We start from the raw sequence: 24,497 nt of genomic DNA on the forward strand, positions 1-24,497 counted from the left end.
TTAATAACATATATGGCAAAGAAACGTTTGCAAGGTCAGCTAGTCATAATAATAATATATAAAATTCTCGTGTCATGATGTTAAACATTGAACTCCTCCGAAATATTTGTAATCGAGAAATGACATAAATAAACAATTAATAATTTCTATTTTATACTAATGAACTATGTGACTCATTTGATTGTTCATGTGTCTTGTTTTAGTATTCAGTTTTATGTTATATATATATATATATATATATATATATATATATATATATATATATATATATATATATATTGTTAGCATAATCTCGATTATTTTAATACGTTTCGTGACGTCGTGCAACAGTGTTAATAAAAATAGTTCCCTACCCGCTAATACGTTTTGTAACGTCATGCAACAACGTCAATAAAAGCAGTCCCTACCCGTTCAGAGGGCTCTTTTGCTTCTCGGCTTTCGGAACGATAGGTCGTTGTTTCATGACGAGTGCGTTGATCATTTTTATATTCAAAGTAACGGTTGTTTGCTTGGTTAATTAAAATTGTAATTCTCGGTCATTATTTTCGACTAAGTTAGTGGTTAAGGTTAATTTTTGTGATAATTGTTATATTTGTAAAAATGAGTAATAAATAGAAGTTAAGTGTTCGGTTTTCTGTCTTTTTTTTAAATAAATAAGTTTGTTTCTCCTAAATATATATATATATATATATATATATATATATATATATATATATATATATATATATTAAATATATATATATAACAAAAGTAGTGCTTTTCGTGTGGAAATTTTATTTATATATTATAGTCAGTAATTCAAAGTGAAGTAAAGTCATCGTAGATTTTTTAAGTGCATTTGAAAACTAATTCACGTTCCAACTAAGCATCAGCACAATGTAGCATTGTGCGCTACTAAGTCGTATTATGCTCTGTAATTGGAAAACGCACATTTTATTACATTGGTAACACTATGAAAACTTCAATGTCAAAGTAGAAATAATAGATTGACAGTGTATATCATATATTTTGTTTAAATATTTATAATCGAGAAATGACATAAATAAACAATTAATAATTTCTATTTTATACTAATGAACTATGTGACTCATTTGATTGTTCATGTGTCTTGTTTTAGTATTCAGTTTTATGTTATTTAGGTAAGAGTATGTTGTTATTAATTCAAGTCAGTTCTTAATCTATTATTATAAGCTACAGGTATTGTGATAGAAATACACACTGTCATTCACTTTTTTACTATCGTTTTTTTTTTTTTGCTTTACTACTGTTTTGCCTAACTAGTGTAAAAACAAAAGATCAAAATTTATTAATATAGTAGTCTTAACATGATTTATGTATTATAAATAAATGTATATTTATTGTAATTTTTAGTTTACAATCAAAATGAAGGAAGACGAGTTGAAGTATACCCTCCGCTTGTTAGATAATTTGTGTGAAGAAGTTTTCGAGGCAAGTATCTGAGAAAAATATTTTTGTTTTTTTTTCTATATTTTTCATTTTGTTTTTTGAGATGGTCTACTTATAATCTTTATTAGATAAAGAGATATATTATGCAAATTTAATATGTTACAGGAAATCATTAAAGTTCACTATGATGCAGAAGAATCTAAATCAATAAGTGAATTATCAAGCCAATCATTAGATTTTTTAAAAATAAATCTAGCAAGAAATCCAGTGACAACTTCTATAATTCTCGATTTCTTACAATCCCATATAAACGACCAAACAACTTTGCTTAAACTGCAATATTTATATTTAGAAGTCCTAAAATCAGAAATATCAAATAATTCTCCTGATCGGGTGATAACTATTTTATCATTGGCAAGATGGGATGATAAGTTACAAACACAATTTATTAATGAGATATTTCCACATTTCTCTGATGATATATTCAGACAGCTCAGAAAACAGATCCTTATTAGTCTTGTAAGCCATGAGAAACCAGAACTCATAAACATAGCATCAGATGTTATGCACAAGAATGAATCACAGAAACATTTTAAATTAACTGCAGAATATATGATAGAACTTTGCTACCAGGATAAGACCCATTGGCTTTTGAAAGCTGCTCAAGTTTATAAACAACAACTTCATGATATGAAAAATGTGACTTTTGAAATTAATAATTTTACTAAGCAAATTCTTATAATGGTATTGATTGATCTAACAAATTGCCCTGAGACATATGACTTGCCTTCATTAGTTAATCAGTTGACAAACATATTCTCAATCCTTGATGCCTACACAACTACAGATTGTCAGCTACAATTTTATATGACTGAAATTAAGAGAGAACTGACAGTGATCAAATTTTGTCTAGAAAATAATTGTAAAATTATGAGCACATCAATTTTAAGCCAAGTTTTAAGCCAAAGTGCATTAACAGTTATATCTCAAGTTTGCAGACTGTCTAGAGTAGATAGGTACAAAGTCTCTAGATTACTAAATACAAATAATGAGTTTATCACTGAACTGTTGTCCCTTAGTAATAAAAATAACTGGGACAAATTTATAAATATTGGTTCAAACTGGGATATTTCCACTTACAACTGTTACTGTGCAATAACAAAGGTAATTGATACTATATTAAATACATCTGAAGGTATGGAAAACACCCAGGAAATGAGTACATCATTGGATGATATCAAACGCCTTGTCTTATCAATTCAACCTTTGCAATATTGTATAGAAGCTATAGAAGATATATTCTCCTGTTTATTTTTGAGATATGAATATTTCTCTTGCTATGAACATACTCAGGACTATCCTTGCGGCACACATTCAGAGTGTTCATATTTTTATTCTAAAAAGCAGAATAAAAATCCAAAAAGTATAAACAGTTCGCGTGCAGGTTTCCTGTGCAATTCTTTTACGACGCAAATTATTTTAAATACTCTAAAATTATGTTTAGAAAAGTTATGGGAGAGAGGAGACGTTAGTAATATAAAAATGGACGATCAAAACACGTCGGCTCGTTTGAAAAGGCTTACAAATGTTATCAATCACTCAATTTGGAAAATGCAACTTGTTTCAACGCTTTCCCCTGACACAAATCCATTACATCTGAAACTTTGTTTGGACTATGTGGAGGTTGACGAAAGCAGTGAAGACGAAGATCGTGAATTAGACCAAAAGTTTGTGAGAAAGAAGCCGAAAATGAGACGACGGAATACCAATCCTAAACCCGAAGTCGATCACGCCATGCTTGCGTCCACTATTTCTGCGTCTGAAGACTGTAATCTATTCTCGTTATTCTAATTTTTTTTTGACAAAATAGATACCAAAAATGATAATTATTTTTGTAATTTTCAGCATGTTCTTTAAAAAAGAACACGATAGACTTCATTTCAATAATGCTGGCGAAACCGAACTGCCTTGTCGCTTTGGCGTTGTATCAAAACGATTTCTCTAAAGCGAATCAAATCTTAGAGGTATGTTATTCGTTTTTTATCACTTAAATCTAAATAAAACACATTGGTTTTACAATATTGATTTTACCTTTTTTACGTTGCTTTGGATGGGATTTGGATTTCCCAGTACTAAGCTATTTTATTACAAATTGTACAGTAAAATTTAGAGATTGAGCACATTATTCCGTCGATAAATTAATCGAAACTTGTTATATTTTTAAAATAATCGAAGAAAAATTATTATAAGTATTTTTTTTCTGCACCAATTTTATTCACTGTAGTACTGTGTAGTGTTTAATTCAGAGTTCTATTCCACAATTTTTTATTCCTTATAGAGTTTACTTCCCTACTTCACCTTATTAAAGTATCGTAATATTTCAAAAAATTGCCCTTATCTTAAGTGTACAGATATAAAGATCATAAGTTATAGATGTTATGATCATTTTGGCACTTAGGGTACCTAAACCTAGTTTTTTTTGAAAAATCGGAGAAATAGTAGTATCATTATTGATAAGATTTGATATTTTTATTTACTCTTAAGTATGTCAGATATACGTATGTATATTACAGTTTATTATCTAAACACTTTTTAATATAAAGTCCGTGGCGTCCGTGAAATATGTGATACTATCTAAAATATATCGCTTTTAAAAAATATTTTTAATTCATCAAATGTGTAGCGACATCTATCTCGCCACATATGAACTAAAACAACTGACGTATCCTACATCGCGATATTAAAATTATCCGAGCGACTGAACAAATATACAAGAACCCAACAACTTGGAAATTGGGGCTACTGCCCATCAGACTCAACACCCGTCTAGTCGGAGGGATAGAAAGTTGAAAAGGGGGATGTGGACCTTTACACCCTATTCCACACCCGCAAACTGGTGACCCCGACGTATCTATGTGAACTTATTACAGCTGAATATGATATACATTATTTTTTATTACATTATATCGTTCTTATAACGTGTTCAAGTTTATCAAAACAATCTTTTTCTTTTTCACTTGGTTCGTAATATATTACTCCTCCTCGATGCTTAAAGACTCCCGGCGGATTGACCTCTAAGAAAATTTTGGCTTCTTCAAAAATTGTTTTCGGTTTAAATGATTTACACAATAAGCAACAGCAGCACCACCCTAGGAATAGATAATAAATGTTTTTTAATAAATAACCTACATCATTCGTATATAAATTTTTATACTATCCCATAAGTATGTTTTACTATCAAAAAGAATAAATATAAAAAATTTCTAATTGTTAGCTTATGACCGTAGCGTTATTTATCTAAGTTTACCGTGATAAATGAACAAACTAGCACTAATTTAATAATTGAGTAGATACTTAGGTAGAAATTTCTCTACATAGTAAATAAATTCTTAATCTATACAAATAAATAAAATTGGAGTGTCTGTTTGTAATATTAAAATAACCGCTTTTTACTAAATGTATATGGATGTATACACATATACCAAAATAATATTCTTTACAATTTTTGTCTGTCTGTCTGTTTGCTCCGGCTAATCTCTGAAACGGCTGGAACCATTTTGACGACACTTTCACTGGCAGATAGCTGATATAGTAAGTAGTAAATTAGGCTACTTTTATTTTAGAAATTTATTTATTTTATAACTGCGAACTGAAAAAAACTTTTTTGTAAAATTCCACGCGTTTGAAGCCGCGGACACAGCTAGTCCATAATAAATTATGTATAAAAACTTAATTTTTTTTATCATATAAGTAACTAATAATAATGAATATAACTGTGCTAATGTAAAGAATTTTTATTTTTTTTTATTTTTTTTTTATTTTAGGCCTGCGATCAGGCGCCTTGACTATAATCAGGTGTGTTGCAAGAGATTAGTGTTTCGAGAGATAGAGCCACTGCTCCATCTCCCCTTAGTAAGGCAGCAAATCGGCTCTCTTGAGTCTTCTAATTGGATTTGGTTGCAGAAGCATACTGGATAACGGGTTAGGATGAGTTGTCAAGCGGTCCTTGTAGTTGGCTGAATATCGTTTTGCTTCATCCAAGATGGTTGGGATTTCTAGATACTCGTGAATTTCCGAATTGCGAGCATACTAGGGCGCCGAGGAAAGTACCCTTAGAATATTGTTTTGGGCTCTCTGCAGGCACATAACGTTGGATTTGCTGGCTGTCGACCACAGTTGGATTCCATATGTCCAAATCGGTTTTATTATGGAACAATATACCCTCAGCTTGTTGGATAAGGATAAGGCAGACTGTCTACCGAGGAGCCAGAGCAAATTATTAAATCTTAGATTGATTTCGTTGCGCTTCGTTTTTATATGATCTTTCCATGTGATCCTCCGGTCCAGGTGAAACCCAAGGTATTTGACGCACGTTGATTGCGGCAATGTGTCTGGGCCTATGTTGACCGGGGGACATGTTTCACGTCTTAGGCTAAATGTGATGTGGTGAAACTTTGAAGCGCTTGCTTTTATGCGCCACTTAGTAAACCAAGCCTTGGTGGCATTGAGCTGGCTTTGCAACAGTCTGCTCGCTTCGTTTGGGTCACGATCACAACTGAGGAAGGCCGCATCATCGGCAAAAGTTGCAACAGCTATGTCAGGTGACTGGGGTAAGTCACTAGTAAATATGTTGTAAAGGATCGGACCAAGTACAGAGCCCTCGGGTACACCGGCTGTGCAGCTATGAAGGGAAGATCTTGCGTCTCGGAGCTTGACTTGGAACTTTCTGTCGCTGAGATAAGATTTCATCAGCAGGTAGTAGGAATGTGGAAGGTACTTTTTAATTTTATAGAGAAGTCCTTTATGCCAAACCCGATCAAAGGCCTGTTGTACGTCGAGAAAGGCAGCCGAGCAGTACTCTCTCCTTTCCAGACATTGTCTTATTGTAGAATAGACTCTATGTACCTGCTTTATTGTTGAGTGGTGTTTCCGAAAACCAAATTGGTGGTTAGGTATTACATGTTCCATATCTAGGCAAGGAGATAATCGTGCAAGGACGATCCTTTCCCACAATTTTGAAAGCACAGGCGTAAGGCTAATAGGCCGATAAGAGGAGACTTCACTAGGCGGCTTACCAGGCTTATGAATCATAACGATTTGAGATGTTTTCCAGAGTTGCAGGAGCATGTGAAATTCTCAGTGTGGCATTGACAAGCATGGTCAAAAAGACAATGCACTTCTTAGGGAGCTCTTTCAGTAGCCTAGGGGTAATCAGATCAAATCCAGGTGCTTTATAGGGGTCCATTTTGGCTATTTCTCTAGTAATTTCCCTTGGTGGGGTAGGGCTTAACGGCAGGCATAGCTGCAGATCTTGCTTAAGGACTTGATCTATTTCTGGATCTTCAGGGCTATCTGAATCGTTGGGTCTGAAGACCCCGGCTAGGTATGTAGCAAAGGCCTGAGACTTTTCTTGGTCAGTTCGAGCCCATGTATTACTAGATCTAATAGGTGGAGAACACTGTTGTGACTGTGGGAGGAACTTTGTACCTTCCAGAGGTTGTAATCCCATTTGCGTTAGTAGACATTCTCACTAATCTCTGTTTGAACGATTCATTTGCAGTGCGAGTCAGGAGATCTTTAAGTTCTTTAATTGCTCGATTTAATCTAGTTTTATCTGCGTTCTTATGGGTCGTCTGCCAGATTCTGGCATTCTTGGCGATTTTTTCCTTAACTGCAAGAGGGACTGGTGCCCCCCGCGATGAATCCTTCAGCTAGGGAGTACTAGACCAGGCCGCCACTTGGATCAGGTTTGTGATATAGAGACACGCATCGTCGATTTCCTCCTTGGTTTTGAGGGGGACATTAAGGATGATGTTTGAATCCAGGAAATCCCGAAAACATTACCAATCCGTTCTGCGATTATAGAGGTAGTCAGTATGTTCGTAATTGGATATAGCCACTGGACTAACCAACAGTAACACAGGTGAGGTGAGTCGAGGCTTGACTTTATGAGAGTGTTCAGTTCGCTGATACCCTTTGTGATAAAGAAGTCTAGGAGATCAGGTGTCTTGTTGTTGTCCGTGGGCCAATACGTAGGCTCCCCAGTTGACATAGGTAATAGGTGATTCACTTCAATACTCTTTTTTAGTTCTCGGCCTCTAGTAACCGTCAATCTTGATCCCCAATATGAGTGCTTGGCATTCCAATCGCCACCAGCTATAAATCGGTTGCCCAGTGACTTAAAGAAGGCAGTAAACATTTTCTCATTTATGGTGTGGCGCGGTAGACAGTATATCGCAGAAAGATTAAGGGGTCCTGACCGATCTCCCACCCTTACAGTTGTGGCTTGGAGATAGGGGGCCGCGAAAGGTTCCAAGAGGCAGTGCTTTACACTGTTTCTGATAATTACTGCGGTGCCAGCATGTGCCCCACCATCGGGATGACAAGTATGGTACACAGAAAATCCCGGAATACAAATTAGGCTTCTCGGTGTAGTGTGCCATTCAGAAATAAGGCAAACGTCAAGCTTGTTGGATTTGATGAGCATCTCTAGTTCGCCTTTATTAGGGGCAAGGCCATTGATGTTCCAGGTGGCAATGTGTAGAGAAGTCATTTTGTTAGCTTAGAGACGAGAGTAGTGATGAGACTCACTCGTGAGCCTATTTGTTGTATTAGGAGATCCATTTTCTCGTTTTGTTTAAGTAGGAAATCTTCCAGCTTGGTATAGGATTGTTGATTTGATTGGGCATTTTTTCCATCGGTAACTTCAGTGTATGTACGTTGGTGAGAGGGTCCTACGCTTCCTTCGGTTACTTTCGAGGTGGAACAGATTTGGTTAATTGACAGTGCCTTGGTGGTTAGGGCGGATTGAGTTTCTCTTGGGGTTGAGTTTTTGTTTTTTCGGGAAAGGATTTCTTTGTATACTTCACAGCCTTTGTACCTTGTTGGCCGGGTGATCACACGAGCAGAGAACGCATTTAGCTGGTGAGGTTCTATCTTTTTTTTTTGCACTCCGAGGTTTTATGGCCTTCTCCGCATTTGATGCATCTAAATGGTCTCATACAGTTATTCTTTGATGACCGTAGCGCTGGCGACGTTGGCATTGAACGATACTTTTTGACTTTCGCGGATCCTTTATCTTGACCTTTTGGTTGAATATATGGGTTATATTTTTGACTGCGGGGTTGTTAACACTGGGCTCAATGTTTACAAAGAAGGTCGATGTGGGTTTCTTGTCGGGACCGTATCGTGCATTGATGATTTCACCTTTAATTTTATTGTTAGTTGCCTCAATGGCTTCTAATATTGCTTCATGTGGAGTACTATGGTGGAGATCTTTTATGACAATGCGATAGCATTTGCTGTCTTTAGGGGTAAATGTATGCCCTATTAGACCGTTTGCTCTTATAACCGCTATGATTTTCTTATACTCCTCAGTAGTGTTGACAAGGATGTGGAGTAGATTTTTGTTAATTAGCTTGAATTTGAAATCTTCCTTGCTAGTAACGTTTGAAGTAGCTTTGATAGCTCGGTAACATCCTCTATGCTGTTAAGAACGATAGGTGGGGGTTTACAGGGCTTAGGATAATCGGTAGTGCACGATTCATCTTTAGGGTCTAGAGGCAGGGTGCTAAAACGGTTTTTCGTGGTAGTACTCTGAGCTTCTGGTGGAGAACTGCTATATTTTCTTTTCTTACTTCTTCTGCTATTGGGTGATGACACCCTTTGCCATTTTTATAATTTACGGAAAAAATCAGTGAATGTGTCATAAAAAGTAAAATTGTAACTAGGTACCTACCTCTAGTACACCACAAAGGAATTGCTAACGCTAAGTACACGAGAAACCAAATCTTCATAGATTCTAAAAATCGTCGTACTTTTAATTTGGTAGTTCTTTCGTCTTTGAGAAATCTTTTAGAATTCGAGTTTTTGAATTTTTGCGAGTAAGTTCTTACTGTAAAGTTTAAAAATTTTAATGTATTTGTAAATATTAGTTATTCTAAAATTAGTTGAATTAAGCATTTTTTTTTATTTTGGAATTAAATATGTAAAATACTTACCATTTTCTGTAGTTATATTCCAGTTTGACATAGTGTCTTCTAAATAATAATAATTGTAATCCGTGTCGTAAATATAAATACTATCATTAACTTTTTCAAAGCTTACATTTTCTTCCAAGAGCTTGAAACGTAATGTAAAGGTAAATAAACTATCTTAATTTTAATTTATCCGCATGCAAAACCGGCTTGATGACTAATAGTTTAATTAGAAAGGGGAAAAAGGTACAAAGATGTTGTATAACAAGAATAACACAAACTTAAGATAAATAATTGATGTCAAAAGTCATAGCAATGTGATTTCGCAATAGTAGGAATGTATTTATCAGTGAAGTCATTACCCTACATGTGAAAGTATGAATCATGTTACTTAAAACGATGTAATTTGGTAGATGGTAAATGCATTTGCAAAATAATAAAAATAGAAATCGAATAAGTGATAAGTTTAATATTAGGTATATTAAGTATTTATTAGTTTGATGATAGTTGTGGTCAGTATCCTGAGGATCAAAGTCGGCTACCGATTATGTTTATAATAAATTAACCAACATGATACGATACGAAACTAAACATATGATATTGCAGGATATTACAATGTTGTTGAAGCTGTAATGATAGAAAAGATACCTAAAAAACTTAAATAATAAAGACCGTATTCCTTTTGTGTTTTACGTTATTTATGTATTTTGCTTTCGGTAATAAAAGATAAGGGTTACTAACAAAGTTCGACAAAGCGGTTACAGCATTTCCTTTTGTTATACAAAGTAATATTACTTGATGAAAGTAAACAATAAACATTGTAAAGCAATATACCTATCTTTCAAATTCATTACTGTAACATTTTGACAACGTCAAAAATTTCGCTTAATCAATGTACTTAACATAGAGTTGGACTATATTTAACCGACTTCCAAAAAAGGAGGAGGTTCTCAATTCGACTGTATTTTTTCTTTTTTTATGTATGTGACTTCAGAACTTTTGACTGGGTGGACCGATTTCGACAATTTTTTTTTTTAATCAAAAGGTGGTGTGTGTCATTTGGTCCCATTTAAATTTAATTGAGATCTAACAACTACATACACATAACTTCATAACTTTTTAGTGGATGTACCGATTTTGATAATTCTTTTTTTTTTGTTGGAAAGGAGATATCCCTAGTTTGGTACGATGACAAGGAAACCAGGATTTGATGATGGGCTCCCAGAGAAATCGAGGGGAAACTCGAAAATCCGCATAACTTTTTACGGGGTGTACCGATTTTGATAATTTTTAATTGAATCGAAAGCTGTTGTTTATCATGTGGTCACATTTAAATTTTTTCGAAATCTAATAACTACTTTTTGAGTAATCTTTGATAACGCGTAGTTACTTGACTATTTTTTCGTCGATCTACGTTGTATTGCTTGTCGGTGTAATTGAAGTCGGTATTTTTTCATTTGCGAGCAAATACAATTATTTAATATGTTATAAAATATAAGATACTTTTCAGATGTTCGATCTCTCAGATTCGGAAATTGCTACAGAAGTTACTTTTACTGAACAATTAAGGCACTTGATTGCAAAAATAAAAAATATTATATGTTATCGAGATTGTTCTCGGTATCCTACGAAAGAACTGTCTGCCTTATCTGTAGTATCCACTGAGGTCATGGGCCTCGTGGAGGGATTCCTGGCTTCGAACAGAGCCCCGAATTCATTCGACATTATTGAATTAGGTGCTCGTCATTCACACTTACAACTCTATAGCCACCAAAACGCGCCATTTATAAACGCTGTTGACATACTCCTTAGTAGTGGACTCAATCGAGAAATAACGTATGGATTGATAAATGTAGTAGAGCGAAAACTTGCAGAAGTAAGAAGCAGCACGGACGTCATGGCTGTAAAGAAGACTAATTATATTCGATTCGTTGAAGATATTGCTAGCGTAACTTTTGAAATCTTTGGTAACACAGACAAATCTTTTGATTTCGTTGACAATATTTGCGAATTAATAACGGATTGTCGAATCCCTATCAAACATAAGGAATTTTGTAAATTAAATCAACTCTCTAAAGAGCTACGACAATGTTGCATAGATTTAGCCGACATCGTTAACCCAAGTAAAACTAATAAGTTGGACGAAAGTACATTACAAAAGTATCATCAAATTTACATGAATGTCGTCGCTTCCTCTGATAAAGATTTATGTAACATAAACGAAGTTTCACGTCATGGAACTAAAAAAGCCAGAGTGCATTACTTAAGAAAATGTTACATGTACGCGAAATCTGTATCGCAATTGGAACAAGAGGATAAAGTTAACGAAGCACCTGTTGACGCACCATACTTTTCGGTGTTCGAAAGACAATTACACGATATATTTGGAAATATGATAAACAACAAGGAGTTACCGATCTCGTATTTAGAACCTATATGCAAGAAATTAAACGTAAATTTGATCCCGAAACTAATTCTCAACTTTTGTCCGTCAATTACTTTAGCGGGGCCTTTAAGAGAAGCCAAAGAAGAAAATTTTAATAATCTGCTACAGGTCGTATATGACTTGAAAAATTCGGAAGAAAAATTGTTTGTTGAACCCATGGCTGATTTTGCTCCCTTACCGCGAACTCCAGATCCTCAAAGTTTAACATACATCGTTTTGCATAATTGGGTGCTAGCTCACATAATTAGAAAAATTCATCCATCTTTAAGCGAAAGTACTACCCGACAGAACATAGATGCTCGAACAAAACACCTCAATAAATATATGGATTTGGAAAGATTTGACTACACGAAAGTTCTTTTCGATGGAAACAAATGTTTAGCTTCACTTCATACAATAATAGATCTGGACAAATTATTTTTATATTTGCCACGGCTGTTAGAGTCCGGAAAAATATTGCAATGTCTCAAAATATTGGACGCACTATCAGAACGTCAGCTCATGTGCAGCGCTAATTTAACGAACATACGGGATTTGATTTTATTTAAAATTGCCACTAACCCAAAAATTTACAATAATTGGAAGTATTGCCAGTATCTCAAATGCAACGAGTTGAAGTTAGATCTCATTCTCAATAATTTATCAGCGTGGCCGGCAGAAGGAGCTCTTGAAGCAATTAATTACCTAAGATTTATTTTAGACCAAACAGTTGTAGAGGAAAATTTATATGAAAAATGTACAGACTGGATCGTGAAGATACCACTTTACGAGCAGGTAATCAATCAACAAATCACATTCACCATTTTTTAAGTTTATTGATTAATTATTACTTCAATAAAATCTGCATTTACAGATAGCCTCCATAATGGGTACGAATCATTGGTACACTATATACGAAAAGTCAACGGAAAATCCTGAAAATATAATTGAAGTCCTAATGGATAGTCAACAGGTATTATTATATAATAATAAATTTGTATTTTGATTTTTACAAAGTTCATTGTTTAATATTTTAAATTTGTTTCAGTTTAAACTATGCTTAGAATGGGCTGATGTCCATGATGTTTCTGATTATATGAAAAATCTAATTGTGATAAATCTTTTGCGTCAATTATTTGAATACACGAATCAAGCGACACCATCTTTAGTCCAGGAATTGCTTGAACGGCTTCCAAATAGTCAGGCAATGGATTTAGTTTGTGAAGAAATATCAAAAATCAGGAACATAGAAATTTTGAAAGTTTGTATTGATTTTATATCCACTAATAGTATAGCTTGGAAAACATTCGAAAATATTAAAATGGGCTTTCAAATTATGCTAGAAATAGAAGCAAATTCGAGACATTTGTTCTGGGAGTTAATAGAGAAGCCACTAATCATGATTGAACAACTATTGATGAACGCAAAGCTAGAAATATTGGTTAAAATAATTAACAAAATCGCGCCAACTTTGAAAAACGACATAACCGGTGATAATCTTTACTATAATATTAAATCTATCGAAACATTATTGATTTCACGAAATTCAGTGGACGCTCTGTTAAGATATTACGCAGAAAAAGCGCTAGACATGAAAAATCCACGACACACTTGTCCCTCACCACCTAAACCGTGGGATGACTCGTTGATGCAATCGTTAGATTCTATAAATATAGAGGCTACTTCAAGGCCCTTTGTGATGCCTGAACACGTACCAACTAAGGAACAGTGGGTGGAAGATTACACGGCAGATAGATGCATGGTGTGCAAAATATCTATATTCTCTATGATTATACGTAGACATCACTGCAGGCGATGCGGGAGAGTTGTTTGTCATGGATGCTCGAGAAATAAAATGCAGGTAACACGACTTCCTCCAATCAACCAAATTTTTGAAAGCAACTTGGTCAAAATGTTTTAGAGTACCGTCATAGTGGTCATTCTGAATTTGAACGTTATTAAAGTAAATTATGTGCATTGTGTTTATTTTAAGGTACCCACATATCCAAGCAGCATTAAATTTCGTGTCTGCGATGATTGCTTTACGCAAACTATGAATAAGAAGTCTACTTCAGAGCGAGACAGTATGATGCTCAGTAGCAACTCGGATTCGGGCAGCGCTACCACATGCATGGACTGGTGCCTTTCTTCTAACGCGAAGAAGAACGAAGCAGTTAGGGCAGAATTTAGTTACGAATTTACCCCTAACGTCACTCTCTGTTTGTCTATAATGAAGATGCACACGATCAACTTGGACTATCCAAGGTATATTTACCAATTTTTTTTCATTGGTTTATTTATGTACTGTTCATATTATCATGTTATTTGTGGAAGATTTGTTTAATTTGTAACCGAATGTCTCTGAAACTACTGAGACGAATTTAAAAAATTTCATGCCTTTGATTTTATTGTGAAAGAGTGAGCAATGACTAGTGGTGAAATATGAGCTATAAAATTAAAACTTTATTTGATGTTTAATATTTTAAATCGATTATTTAAATTTCAATGTTGAGTTCAATAAGATATCACCTTTAAAAGTTTCTTTATTTCATAGTAACAGGGGCAAACCATCCACGTTTGTACTTTGTGTGTAGGAAATGTATAACGCTTATCTCTGTAGTCAATGTTGCTTGTGCCCATAATTAATGAAACATTTATCTTGATTTTTAAGTTTTGACGATTTCTTGTTTATTTTTGTGTTAGCGTTGTTGGCGCAATTTGTCAAATAAATAAAAATGTCGCAGATTCCTGTTGGACCGCAGTGACGAGGTGGCTCGCGAGCTGGCGAGCGGGGGAGACTCCAGACTACTGGTGCGAGCGCGTCGCTCGCTATTACTAGCGGCCGCAGAGCTCTACTCACGAGCACCCAATGAAAAATCGTAAGAGCTTAATTTATAACAATAATTGAAACAAAAAATTTATTTAACTGTATAGTTTTGTAAGATGTTTCTAAGACTTTTTTCTTCCTGTACGGAAATATACGCTGTGAGTTAAGTTTAGTTTTTACATCCTTAGAATTTTTTTTATGGATTGTAAAAATTTTGTAACAAAATTGTGTCAGCATAATGAATTTCTGATAATTTCGAGCTTCAAAAAATTTCTCGTTCATCTCTAAAAATCACCACCGTGAATCCAAAATAATGGAAAGTGTAGGATTTTTTGTCTTTAAAAGATATAGTACTAACGTTTTCTTTCGGGACCCATTTCCATGAAGAAGCATCGGTAACCTATGAAAATTAACGAATTACGTCCATATAAAATGAGCCTTTTAAAGTACATATATTAAATGGGCGTAACCTAAATTGCGCCGCATCGTAAACGAAGGCCCACTGGGCGGGTGTGCGCGCAGGGCGAGCGCGCGCGTGGCGGAGACGGGCGCGGCGCACGCGGCGCGCTGCCTGGCGCACGCGGACGCCATGGCCGCGCTCGTGGCGCACCAGGCGCACCAGCTCGTGCCGCACCACGGCGCGCACCCCAGTCAGTAGCGCCGCGCGGCCCACTTGAGCCGCTAGCTTGTTTTAGTGACTAGTGCTGTCTAGACGCATTCATACAGGAGAATCTTTAATTTCAATTCGAAGACAAGCTTAGGATATCGCTTCAGCATGTAATATCCCACTGGGCATAGGCCTTTTTCCTCATGTAGGAGTAGGATCAGAGCTTAATCCACCACGCTGCTCCATTGTGGGTTGGCGGATATATTCCCTACTATGAGTAACGATAACTGTACATGACAACAAGCAGGACCGATGGCTTAACGTGCTCTCCGAGGCACGGAGGGGAGACCCGCAAGAACAACCACAAACACCCAGACCACGGAAACATAAATGTTTGTGACCAATATAAATGTTTGTCATGTGCCTCGCATCCGCAATGGTCATAGCACAAACAGTGCTGTGATCGTTGCGCCAACGCGTCGTCATTTTAGGATATGGATTTATTAAATTTTTAACTTAATTTTATTTTAAGTTGTTGTTTATGTGTAAGTTTGTGTTATTTGACAGTGGTATACACGAGAAGCACCAACGTTAAAATAAAAAAAAGAATAATAAAAATCGGTACCCTAATTATAAAGTTATGAGACAACACACAAAAAGAAATACAGTCGAATTGAGATCTCTCCTTCTCCCCTCCCCTTTTTTATTCATTTTCACTACTTTTTTTGAAAGCGATTAAATATTCTTAATATATCAACAAATAGAATGTCTTCTTAGTTTTAAAAATTATAAATTTTAAAATATATCATAATACTTTTTAAATATTATTTATTCTTTATTAATATTGCACTTCGTGTAAACATATTCTGTGTAAATGATAATATAGAATCCCGATATAAAACGACCTCCACCGAGATGTTTATTTGATGAAACGTATTTGATATTTAATTTAAGATGTCAATAAATATATTGCATATACCTATATGCCTAACTAATTTCAGTCTAGGATATGATTACTTAATAATTAAAAAAAGATTTTTTTTTTTAATTTCACCGGTTCTATTATTAGACGAACTCTATACCAATGAAAAGTATGAAGCGCATAGAATATGCAAACGTTAGGTTGCCTATTCTTTTTAACCGACTTCCAAAAAAGGAGGAGGTTCTCAATTCGACTGTATTTTTTTTTTTTTTTTATGTATGTTACATCAGAACTTTTGACTGGGTGGAGCGATTTCGACAAATTTTCTTTTAATCGAAAGGTGGTGTGTGCCAATTGGTCCCATTTAAATTTATTTGAGGTCTAACAACTACTTTTCGAGCTATATCTAATAATGCGTTTTTACTTGACGCTTTTTTCGTCGACCTGCGTTGTATTATACCGCATAACTTTCTACTGGATGTACGGATTTTGATAATTCTTTTTTTGTTGGAAAGAAGATATCCCAAGTTTAGTACCATGATAAGGAAACCAGGATCTGATGATGGGATTTCAGAGAAATTGATGGAAATTCTTGAAAATCCGCAATAACTTTTTACTGGGTGTACCGATTTTGATAATTCTTTTTTTGTTAGAAAGAAGATATCTTTAGTTTAGTACCATGATAAGGAAACCAGGATCTGATGATGGGATCCCAGAGAAATCGAGGGAACTTCTTGAAAATCCGCAATAACTTTTTACTGGGTGTACCGATTTTAATAATTTTTAATTTAATCGAAAGCTGATGTTTGTCATGTGGTCACATGTAAATTTTATTGAGATCTGATAACTACTTTTTGAGTAATCTTTGATAACGCGTAGTTACTTGACTATTTTTTCGTCGATCTACGTTGTATTACTCGTCAATGTAATTGAAGTCGGTTTTTTTTTTCGTTTGCGAGCAAACACAATTATCCGGTCCCAACTCTCGGGTAGTCAGGTATAAACAGGTATATCGATCGATACTAGCATTTTGCACCGGTCTAATTTTTGAATTAAATTACATGAAATTAAAGATTATATCATTATGAACACGGTGGCTCGGTGATGGTTTTATATCGGGATCTTAGACCATGAGGGACACACAATTTTTTACCTAATTGAATTATTTGAAATTATGATGAAATTAACTGATAGCATGATTTTATTTATTTATTTAATAAGGTTTGCAAGCAGTTATTACATTTAAGAAAGTACTATGTGATAACATTAAATTAAGTGCTTTTAAAATAGGTCAAATTGTCCGTTCATTACTGGAAGCAGAGAAATGGGAGCTCGCTTTAGAGATAGCGACAAAATCGGGAATTCCTCGTAACAGTGTACTCGCTGCGTGGGGTAAAGCTTGTTTAAAGGCTGGGTGTTTCAAAGAAGCTCGCAGAAAGTTCGCTCTCTGCTTCAAAAACGCACCAAATGTTTGTGTGGATGTCCAAGAAGAATTAGAATATGGAAAAGAAGCTTCAGAATCTCATTTTGTAAACAGAAAACTACATTTGAGATCAGAAAGATCTGTTTCTGTTTCAAGTAATCAATCAGAGAGTCGATCACGGAGCAACCCTTTGTTAAATGAAATAATATCAATGTTGGAAGATATGAACTACCCTGTTAATCAACAATTATTAGACAAGGCAGAAAATATAAAGGTGAGTTTATGGCTAACTTGTCAATAAAAACAAAAATCATTTTGTAGTATCGTAAATAAATAGCTTATTATTTTCCTTTTACTTTATTTTAATATCTACTACTTAATCACAAGACTAAAAATGTTGTCTGTAAACCTTTTGCAGTCTACAAATGAAAAATTGTCAACTATGAATACCAGCAAGAAAAAGATATCTCTAACTGAACCAGCACTAAACATAATGCACACTCTAGCCAGCGTTAAAAAGATCAAGCAAGGGGACTACAGCGATTTTCAAACTGCCACTGTTCAGCCAAAGAAAACTCTGGCTCAAGGTCTTCTACGCAGAAATAATAACCACCAGGAACCAAAAGTGGATCATCAGAAGAAAAAACTTGACCCATTCTTTTACAAAGAGTGCGTTTACTATCTCAGTAACTACGGCTCACACGTCGCCAATATTATGTTCTACATGAAACACAGCAACATGAATGAAGTTATTAGGTATTGTTACGACAATATGGTCGACAAAGAGACTTTTACAGAATCTGTTTATATGGAATGCTTGAAGATGGGCAAAGTAAATGATCTGTTAAAGGCTATGAGTGACATGGACAGTACATTTGAAATGTGGTCGGTAGGTGTAATTTATTTATTGATTATTGTAGATATGCCCCTAATATGTTAACCCTTTTATATAAAGAGCAATTATTAAGATGTGGTTTACTAATCGGTGTCACATTGACAAATACGTATTGCTCTTTCCATGGCCGTAGGAGTTTCCCAATTCAAGCAGTGTTGTGTACCTGTGGTGAGTAAGGTGACCAAAGCTTCTGGGGGAAATTGGGAGTAGGATCGGTAACGCGTTTGCGATGCTTCTGGTATTCATCATTCTGGCGTCTATAAGCTACAGTTATCACTAACCATCAGGTGAACCGGACGCTTGTTTGCCAACCCATTTTACATTACCTCTTTTGAGCACGAATCTCAATAAAAAACTGATGGTATATTGTTGAACCGACCGCTTCCCCCCGGCAGGAGTACATAATGCACGTCTGCCGCACGCTGGAGGTGTCGAAGAAGCTGGAGGCGCTGTACGCGCTGCAGTGCGGCACGGGCCAGCACGCGCGCGCGTCGGCGTCGTGCGCGCTGCTGTACGCGCGGCCCGCGCCGCCCGCCGCGCCCTGCGCCGCGCTGCTGGCGCGCCAGCACCTGCTCGCCGCCGCGCTGCACCACCTGGCGCAGTGCGTGCCCGCCGCCACCAGTCAGTGCCTCTAACTCTCTCTCACTCTCTCTCAATGCCTCTAGCTATCTTTGTCTTTCTATCGTTTTTTTTTAATACTTTTTTATATCACTAGTTCGGCAAACAAGCGTACGGCTCACCTGTTGGTAAGAGATTACCGTAGCTTATAGACGCCTGCAACACCAGAAGCATCGCAAGCGCGTTGCCGACCAAATCCCCAATCCCCCCCAGGAGCTCTGGTCACCTTACTCACCAACAGGAACACAATACTGCATGAAAACAGTATTATTTAGCTGTGGTCTTCTGTAAGGTCGAGGTATTACCCCAGTCGGGCCGCTCCATATTTTGAGCAGGAAATTCCTGCTGTGACCTACCTCAGTTACTTTCCTCCAAGGTCTGCGACTCTTTCATACTAGTTCACACTTTCACTAAGGCGTCGTCAATAAGAGACGTTCGTAAATAGAGGCTTCCCCTTAGCCTTAGCCTTTGCCCTTAGGGCCTTAGCTTAGCGTGAGATATGACACAAAGAGGGAGGGCATCTAAGAAAATTAATTTTCTTATAACTTTTACAGTTCTTAAATTCTTTCCGTGACTTAAGAAAGTCACTACAGACAGAAAGAATTGTATACAAATATACGTAACGTTTATAGGCATTTGACAGGAACTCGTACAGATAAAGCTGAAACTAAAAAATATGGTAATATAATGACTTATTTTACATGTATTTTTAGTTTTTCAACGTAGTTGTGACCATGTAACTTAGTTTAATTAACTATGATAGTAAGGATTCGATTAAAGAAGATTTTTTTAAACATTTTATTAAACAAGCTTTATCACCGAGGAAAATACTCTACTTTTCGTACCATTTGCGAAAAAATTAACACAATAATAATATGAAATAAGCATTTATTAAAAATAATGACAATTAAAAGTAAAAGTTAACATTCGAAACATTTGAAACTCACGTAAAAAGGGTATTTATATAAATTTATTGTTTTGAATTAAAAAAAAAAAATTTTGGGGGTCGTTGAAAGTGTGACAGTGTGCTACAGTAGCTCTAAAATGATAAAATTTTACGTGAGGTATTTAATAGACTTCTCAACACAACTTTAAATATAAGTTTATTCTTGATATTCGAAAAGATATAGAATAATGGACTTGTTAGTACTGTATATGTAATGACGACACGTTGGTGCAACGGTCACAGCACTGGCTTATTACTGTTGTGCTGGCGGTTGCGGGTTCGATCCCCGTACATGACAAACATAAATTTGTATTGACCATACAGATCTTTGACATGGTCTGGGTGTTTCTGCAGTCCTTATGGGTCCCCATCGAGCCTCGGAAGTCGGAGAGGACGTTAAGCCGTCGGTCCCGGTTGTTATCATGTACACCTGATAGCAATCGTTACTCATAGTAGGAAATATATCCGCCAACTCGCATTAGAGCAGTGTGGCGGATTACTTATTAATAATACTAATACAATTGTTTTTTTACAGAAATAAATGATCCAAGATCAATCCAGTTCTATCTCGATAAAACAACCATAGACAATCTGATGACAACTGTGTCTCGACAAATAGAATTAGCTAAATATTTAGCCGCTAGTGAAGCGAGTGGCAGACTGACCGAGAAACTAGTAAACGAAATCATACCAGTTCATAGTGGAAGGAAGAATGAAAATGATCTAAGGCCATTGACTCTGTTCGGTTCGACAACAGATAAAATAAGGATTGTTGCAATAGTCTTGGCCACTGGACCAACCATAGAAGAAGGATTCGATTTAGCTTTTAAGTACGCGTCTTTCGTTTTCATTATTTATATTGAAAAAAAAAATGTTCTAGAAATATGTCCTCCAAAAACAATTTGAAGGATAACTATTTTATCATCGATCTGTTATTAGTTCATTCACCATCATTTCAGCCTATTACAGCCCACTGCTGGACACAGGCCTCCACAAGTTCGTGCCAAAAAATGGCGTAAACTCATGTGTTTTGCCCATACTCACCACGCTGGGCAGGCGGGTTGGTGACCGCAGGGCTGGCTTTTTCGCACCGAAGACGCTGCTGCCCGTCGTCGACCTGTGTATTTTAAAGCCAGTAGTTGGATGGTTATCCCGCCATCGGTCGGCTTTTTAGGTTCCAAGGTGATAGTGAAAATGTGTTATCCCTTAGTCGCCTCTTACGACACCCACGGGAAGAGAGAGGGTCGCTATATTCTTTACTACCGTAGCCACACAGCTGTTATTAGTTGTTTGTTCGAATATTTTATTTAAAAATAATATGACGAAAACTATTATTTTAAAACGAAAATTAAAAGTGTATTCTTGTTTTAGGATTATAAGTGAGCATAAGTTGGACTCTATGAACATCTACACACACGTCGCCAAGTACTTGGTGAACGCAGACAGGTTCATGGAGGTGAAAACTTTGGCTAAATGCATTCGTGCATCGAAAGAAACCGCTGCCAAGTACGTACAGTATAATATTTTTATTGCCGTCGCAACGTCAGTCACATCTAGAAATTTTAATATTATCCATATTAGGCATAAATTTCACCCATTTTCCCTAAATTTTTATTGATGCTCCGCTTGTATTGGTCGTAGCGTGATGCTATTTTCCTGTGCCTAGGAATTACTTCCTTAAAGAAAAAAAAAATATGGAGAAAAAAAAACTATGCTCAGCAATGGGATGTTACAGGGTATCACAGACTTGACTATTGAGCTCTCGCTAGGCTCCCATCATTGAAAGTAAGAGCGTAGCATCATCACGTCGCTGTCGACAGACTGTGATCTGAAACTATGCTGAAGTTTCTGATGAATCACTGCTTTCGCCCACACTGTGTATTATGCAACGTTACGAGATGTTGGAAATTAGCAATATTCTTTGCTATGCTGATGACTTTATGAGTGATGCCTTTTAGAGTGGTCGGTTCATATGCCTCGGGTGGTAGTAGCGCAACAGATTGTAATTTATGTTTGAAATTGAGACCTCCTTGGAGCAGACCTCCGAATGAGGTAGACGCAGAGTAGTAGTACGTAGTACGTCAGAATATCTCTACCAATTAGAAAACCCGGCCAAGTGCGAGTCGGACACGTGCACCGAGGGTTCCATACAAAAATTATTAAAAAATATTTTTATTATGATGTGACTAAACCACATTGATATTTAATATTTGCACACCGTAAAGTAGAACATGTTTGGACAATACTAATGTTAATCTTGTACAACTTCAACACCATGTTCTTGCAAATAAACAATTATTATTATTACAATTATTATTTAAAAAAAATTGTTTTTCGCAAGTTTTCTTTTATTTGTGCTATAAGTAGAAGAAGATTCTGAGTTCACGGCAACGTTACCTGTACATTTTGATTCCCTTGCGATTGTCGAAAATTTGCAGCATTAACCGGCTGTATCTTTTGATTGCGTTGGCTTAGAAGTTTGATTTTTTCACAGCTCTAAGGGACAGTAGACCTTCGTATTTGATATGAATTTTAGTTCGATACTACCACGCGTTCCTGTAGAAAAGGGTCCGTCTTATAGGTTCACTTTGTTGTCCGTCTGTCTGTCAAAGTGAACCTATAAGAGTTCCGTTTTTTCCTTTTGAGGTACGGAACCCTAAAAATATGGTGTCATTAACCGCACACATCCAATACATTGATCACGATTCAGCCTGTAACATCCCACAGCTGGGCCTCTTTCTATGTTCAGGAGAAGGATTGGAGCTTAATTCACTAAGCTGCTCTATCCTGTGGCTTCGCGGATCAAAAACATTATTATTATTATATTATTTATTTGCCTCTGTGTCCCCAGCCTGATGAGCGACCAGGTGCTGGAGGCGGGCGCCGGCGCGGTGGTGGCGCGGTGCGAGGCGCGCGGGCAGCTGCATGATGAACAGGCGGAACTGCTCATCGCAGACATCTCCAGCGTCGCCATCAAGGTCACTGAAGCATAATTTTTTATACAACTAGATCGCAAACAAGCGTACAGCTCACCTGATGGTGAGCGATTTCCGTAGCCCCGGTGCCCTTCAGCAGCTTACAAGCTTGTTTCGACTGGTCCAATATAACAAAACAAGACATTTATGTATTAAGTAGATACGTAATGTAGCTTTATAACTGTTACTGAAAGTAATAGATATCTGAAATGAACAATTATCCATAACCGGAACTGATATAAAACTTTTGGATAATTACGGGTGGGCGTGGAATCGGAAAAAAGTAAAAATCGTGTAGTTGATAGTTATGTTTTTTGTCTAGTCGAAACGATAAACGCCTCCATAGAATTTTGTATTTTGTTTATTATATCCTACCCTTACATCGATAAATCCCTAGAACTAATATCAAAACTATTCGAAACTATTGGATATTCCTTATTAATTTAATATCTGTAACCCCAACCAAAACCGATTTAATCTGATTCAAATATCCGTATCTGATCCCTGGCATTAAGTGGATAATAGAATTAAGTTTTGAATAATATAATAGTGTATTAAAGTACATTTTTATCACCTACAGATCTCCTGCTACCTCGTGTGTCGCAATGTAAGTAATGCTTACATACTGGCCGCTAAACACGACCGTACCAACGACCTCCGAAGAATATTACAAGAAGCCGAGAGACTGGGTAATGACCAAGTACGAAATGCTTGTCTAAAGAGGCTTACATCGAAAAATTTACCATTATAGCATTGAGTAAGTTGGAAAAAATACTTAGGAACATATTAAATGTATTGTTTTCTAATGTTTACGCGAATTACACTCATTATCATATAACAACTTTTTCGGATTATATCTTTATTAAGTTTTTTAAATGCCCGAAGTTTTGGATACTTTACAGCAACCATGGTCATGGGAGGACTGACGGACTCAGTTATAAACCGCGATAAAATCCGAAAAAGTTGTTTCATATAAATGTACTCATATTTAGTAGTTTCTTTAAAAGACGAAGTTGAATCCTTGTTTACCAATTTTAAAAAACTTTATATGTTATGTAGATTGTAAGACTATTTCAATAATCAATAGGTGCAATTCTCTATTGGGATGTGATAAAATATTAAAGCTTAATTATAACACTTGAAAATATTATTTTAAACTGTATAATTGTTATTATTGAATATTTGTATGTAATATAAAGCTATTTTAATTAATGTATAAAAAAGCATGCTTATATACAAGCATGTATGCATGTGCATATTTTGCAATAAAAGTGTAATTCAGCAACCTATTAATTGTAATTGTTTTATAAATATGTATATTATATTATCTCATGAAATACTAATTAAGTAATGAAGTGGTGTCTATAAAGGTTCAGATAGTTATTTTGATGTTTATATAATTCCTAGAATAAATCTTGTTTAAAAAAAAAAATTAAACATATTTTTGAAGTAAAACTTCTTTATGCACACTTGACT

At 35.8% G+C, this 24,497-nt stretch overlaps 1 protein-coding gene across 1 annotated transcript; it reads left to right on the plus strand.

Annotated features, from left to right (window-relative positions):
* Positions 1-1,016: 1,016 nt before the first annotated feature.
* On the plus strand, positions 1,017-23,862 carry LOC123662326 (zinc finger FYVE domain-containing protein 26 homolog). The gene is made up of 17 exons (XM_045597182.1): positions 1,017-1,197; positions 1,372-1,449; positions 1,573-3,235; positions 3,313-3,431; positions 10,894-12,603; positions 12,683-12,781; positions 12,857-13,669; positions 13,802-14,073; positions 14,553-14,687; positions 15,158-15,285; positions 17,455-17,861; positions 18,006-18,476; positions 18,878-19,103; positions 20,582-20,876; positions 21,418-21,552; positions 22,898-23,024; positions 23,602-23,862. Exons 2-17 carry the CDS (start codon positions 1,384-1,386, stop codon positions 23,770-23,772), a joined length of 6,837 nt encoding a protein of 2,278 aa, XP_045453138.1. The 5' UTR covers positions 1,017-1,197; positions 1,372-1,383; the 3' UTR covers positions 23,773-23,862.
* The last annotated feature ends 635 nt before the right edge of the window (positions 23,863-24,497 follow it).

The sequence above is a fragment of the Melitaea cinxia genome, chromosome 18 (genome assembly GCF_905220565.1).
Source record: "Melitaea cinxia chromosome 18, ilMelCinx1.1, whole genome shotgun sequence".
NCBI classification, from domain to species: Eukaryota; Metazoa; Arthropoda; class Insecta; order Lepidoptera; family Nymphalidae; genus Melitaea; species Melitaea cinxia.

Excerpts from the sequence above, each read along its gene's own strand:
- LOC123662326 (XM_045597182.1), top strand. The coding sequence starts at position 1,384 with ATGAAGGAAGACGAGTTGAAGTATACCCTCCGCTTGTTAGATAATTTG. Across the intron at positions 12,604-12,682 it reads AGATACCACTTTACGAGCAG|ATAGCCTCCATAATGGGTAC; the intron begins GTAATCAATCAA and ends CTGCATTTACAG. Across the intron at positions 18,477-18,877 it reads GTACATTTGAAATGTGGTCG|GAGTACATAATGCACGTCTG; the intron begins GTAGGTGTAATT and ends TCCCCCCGGCAG.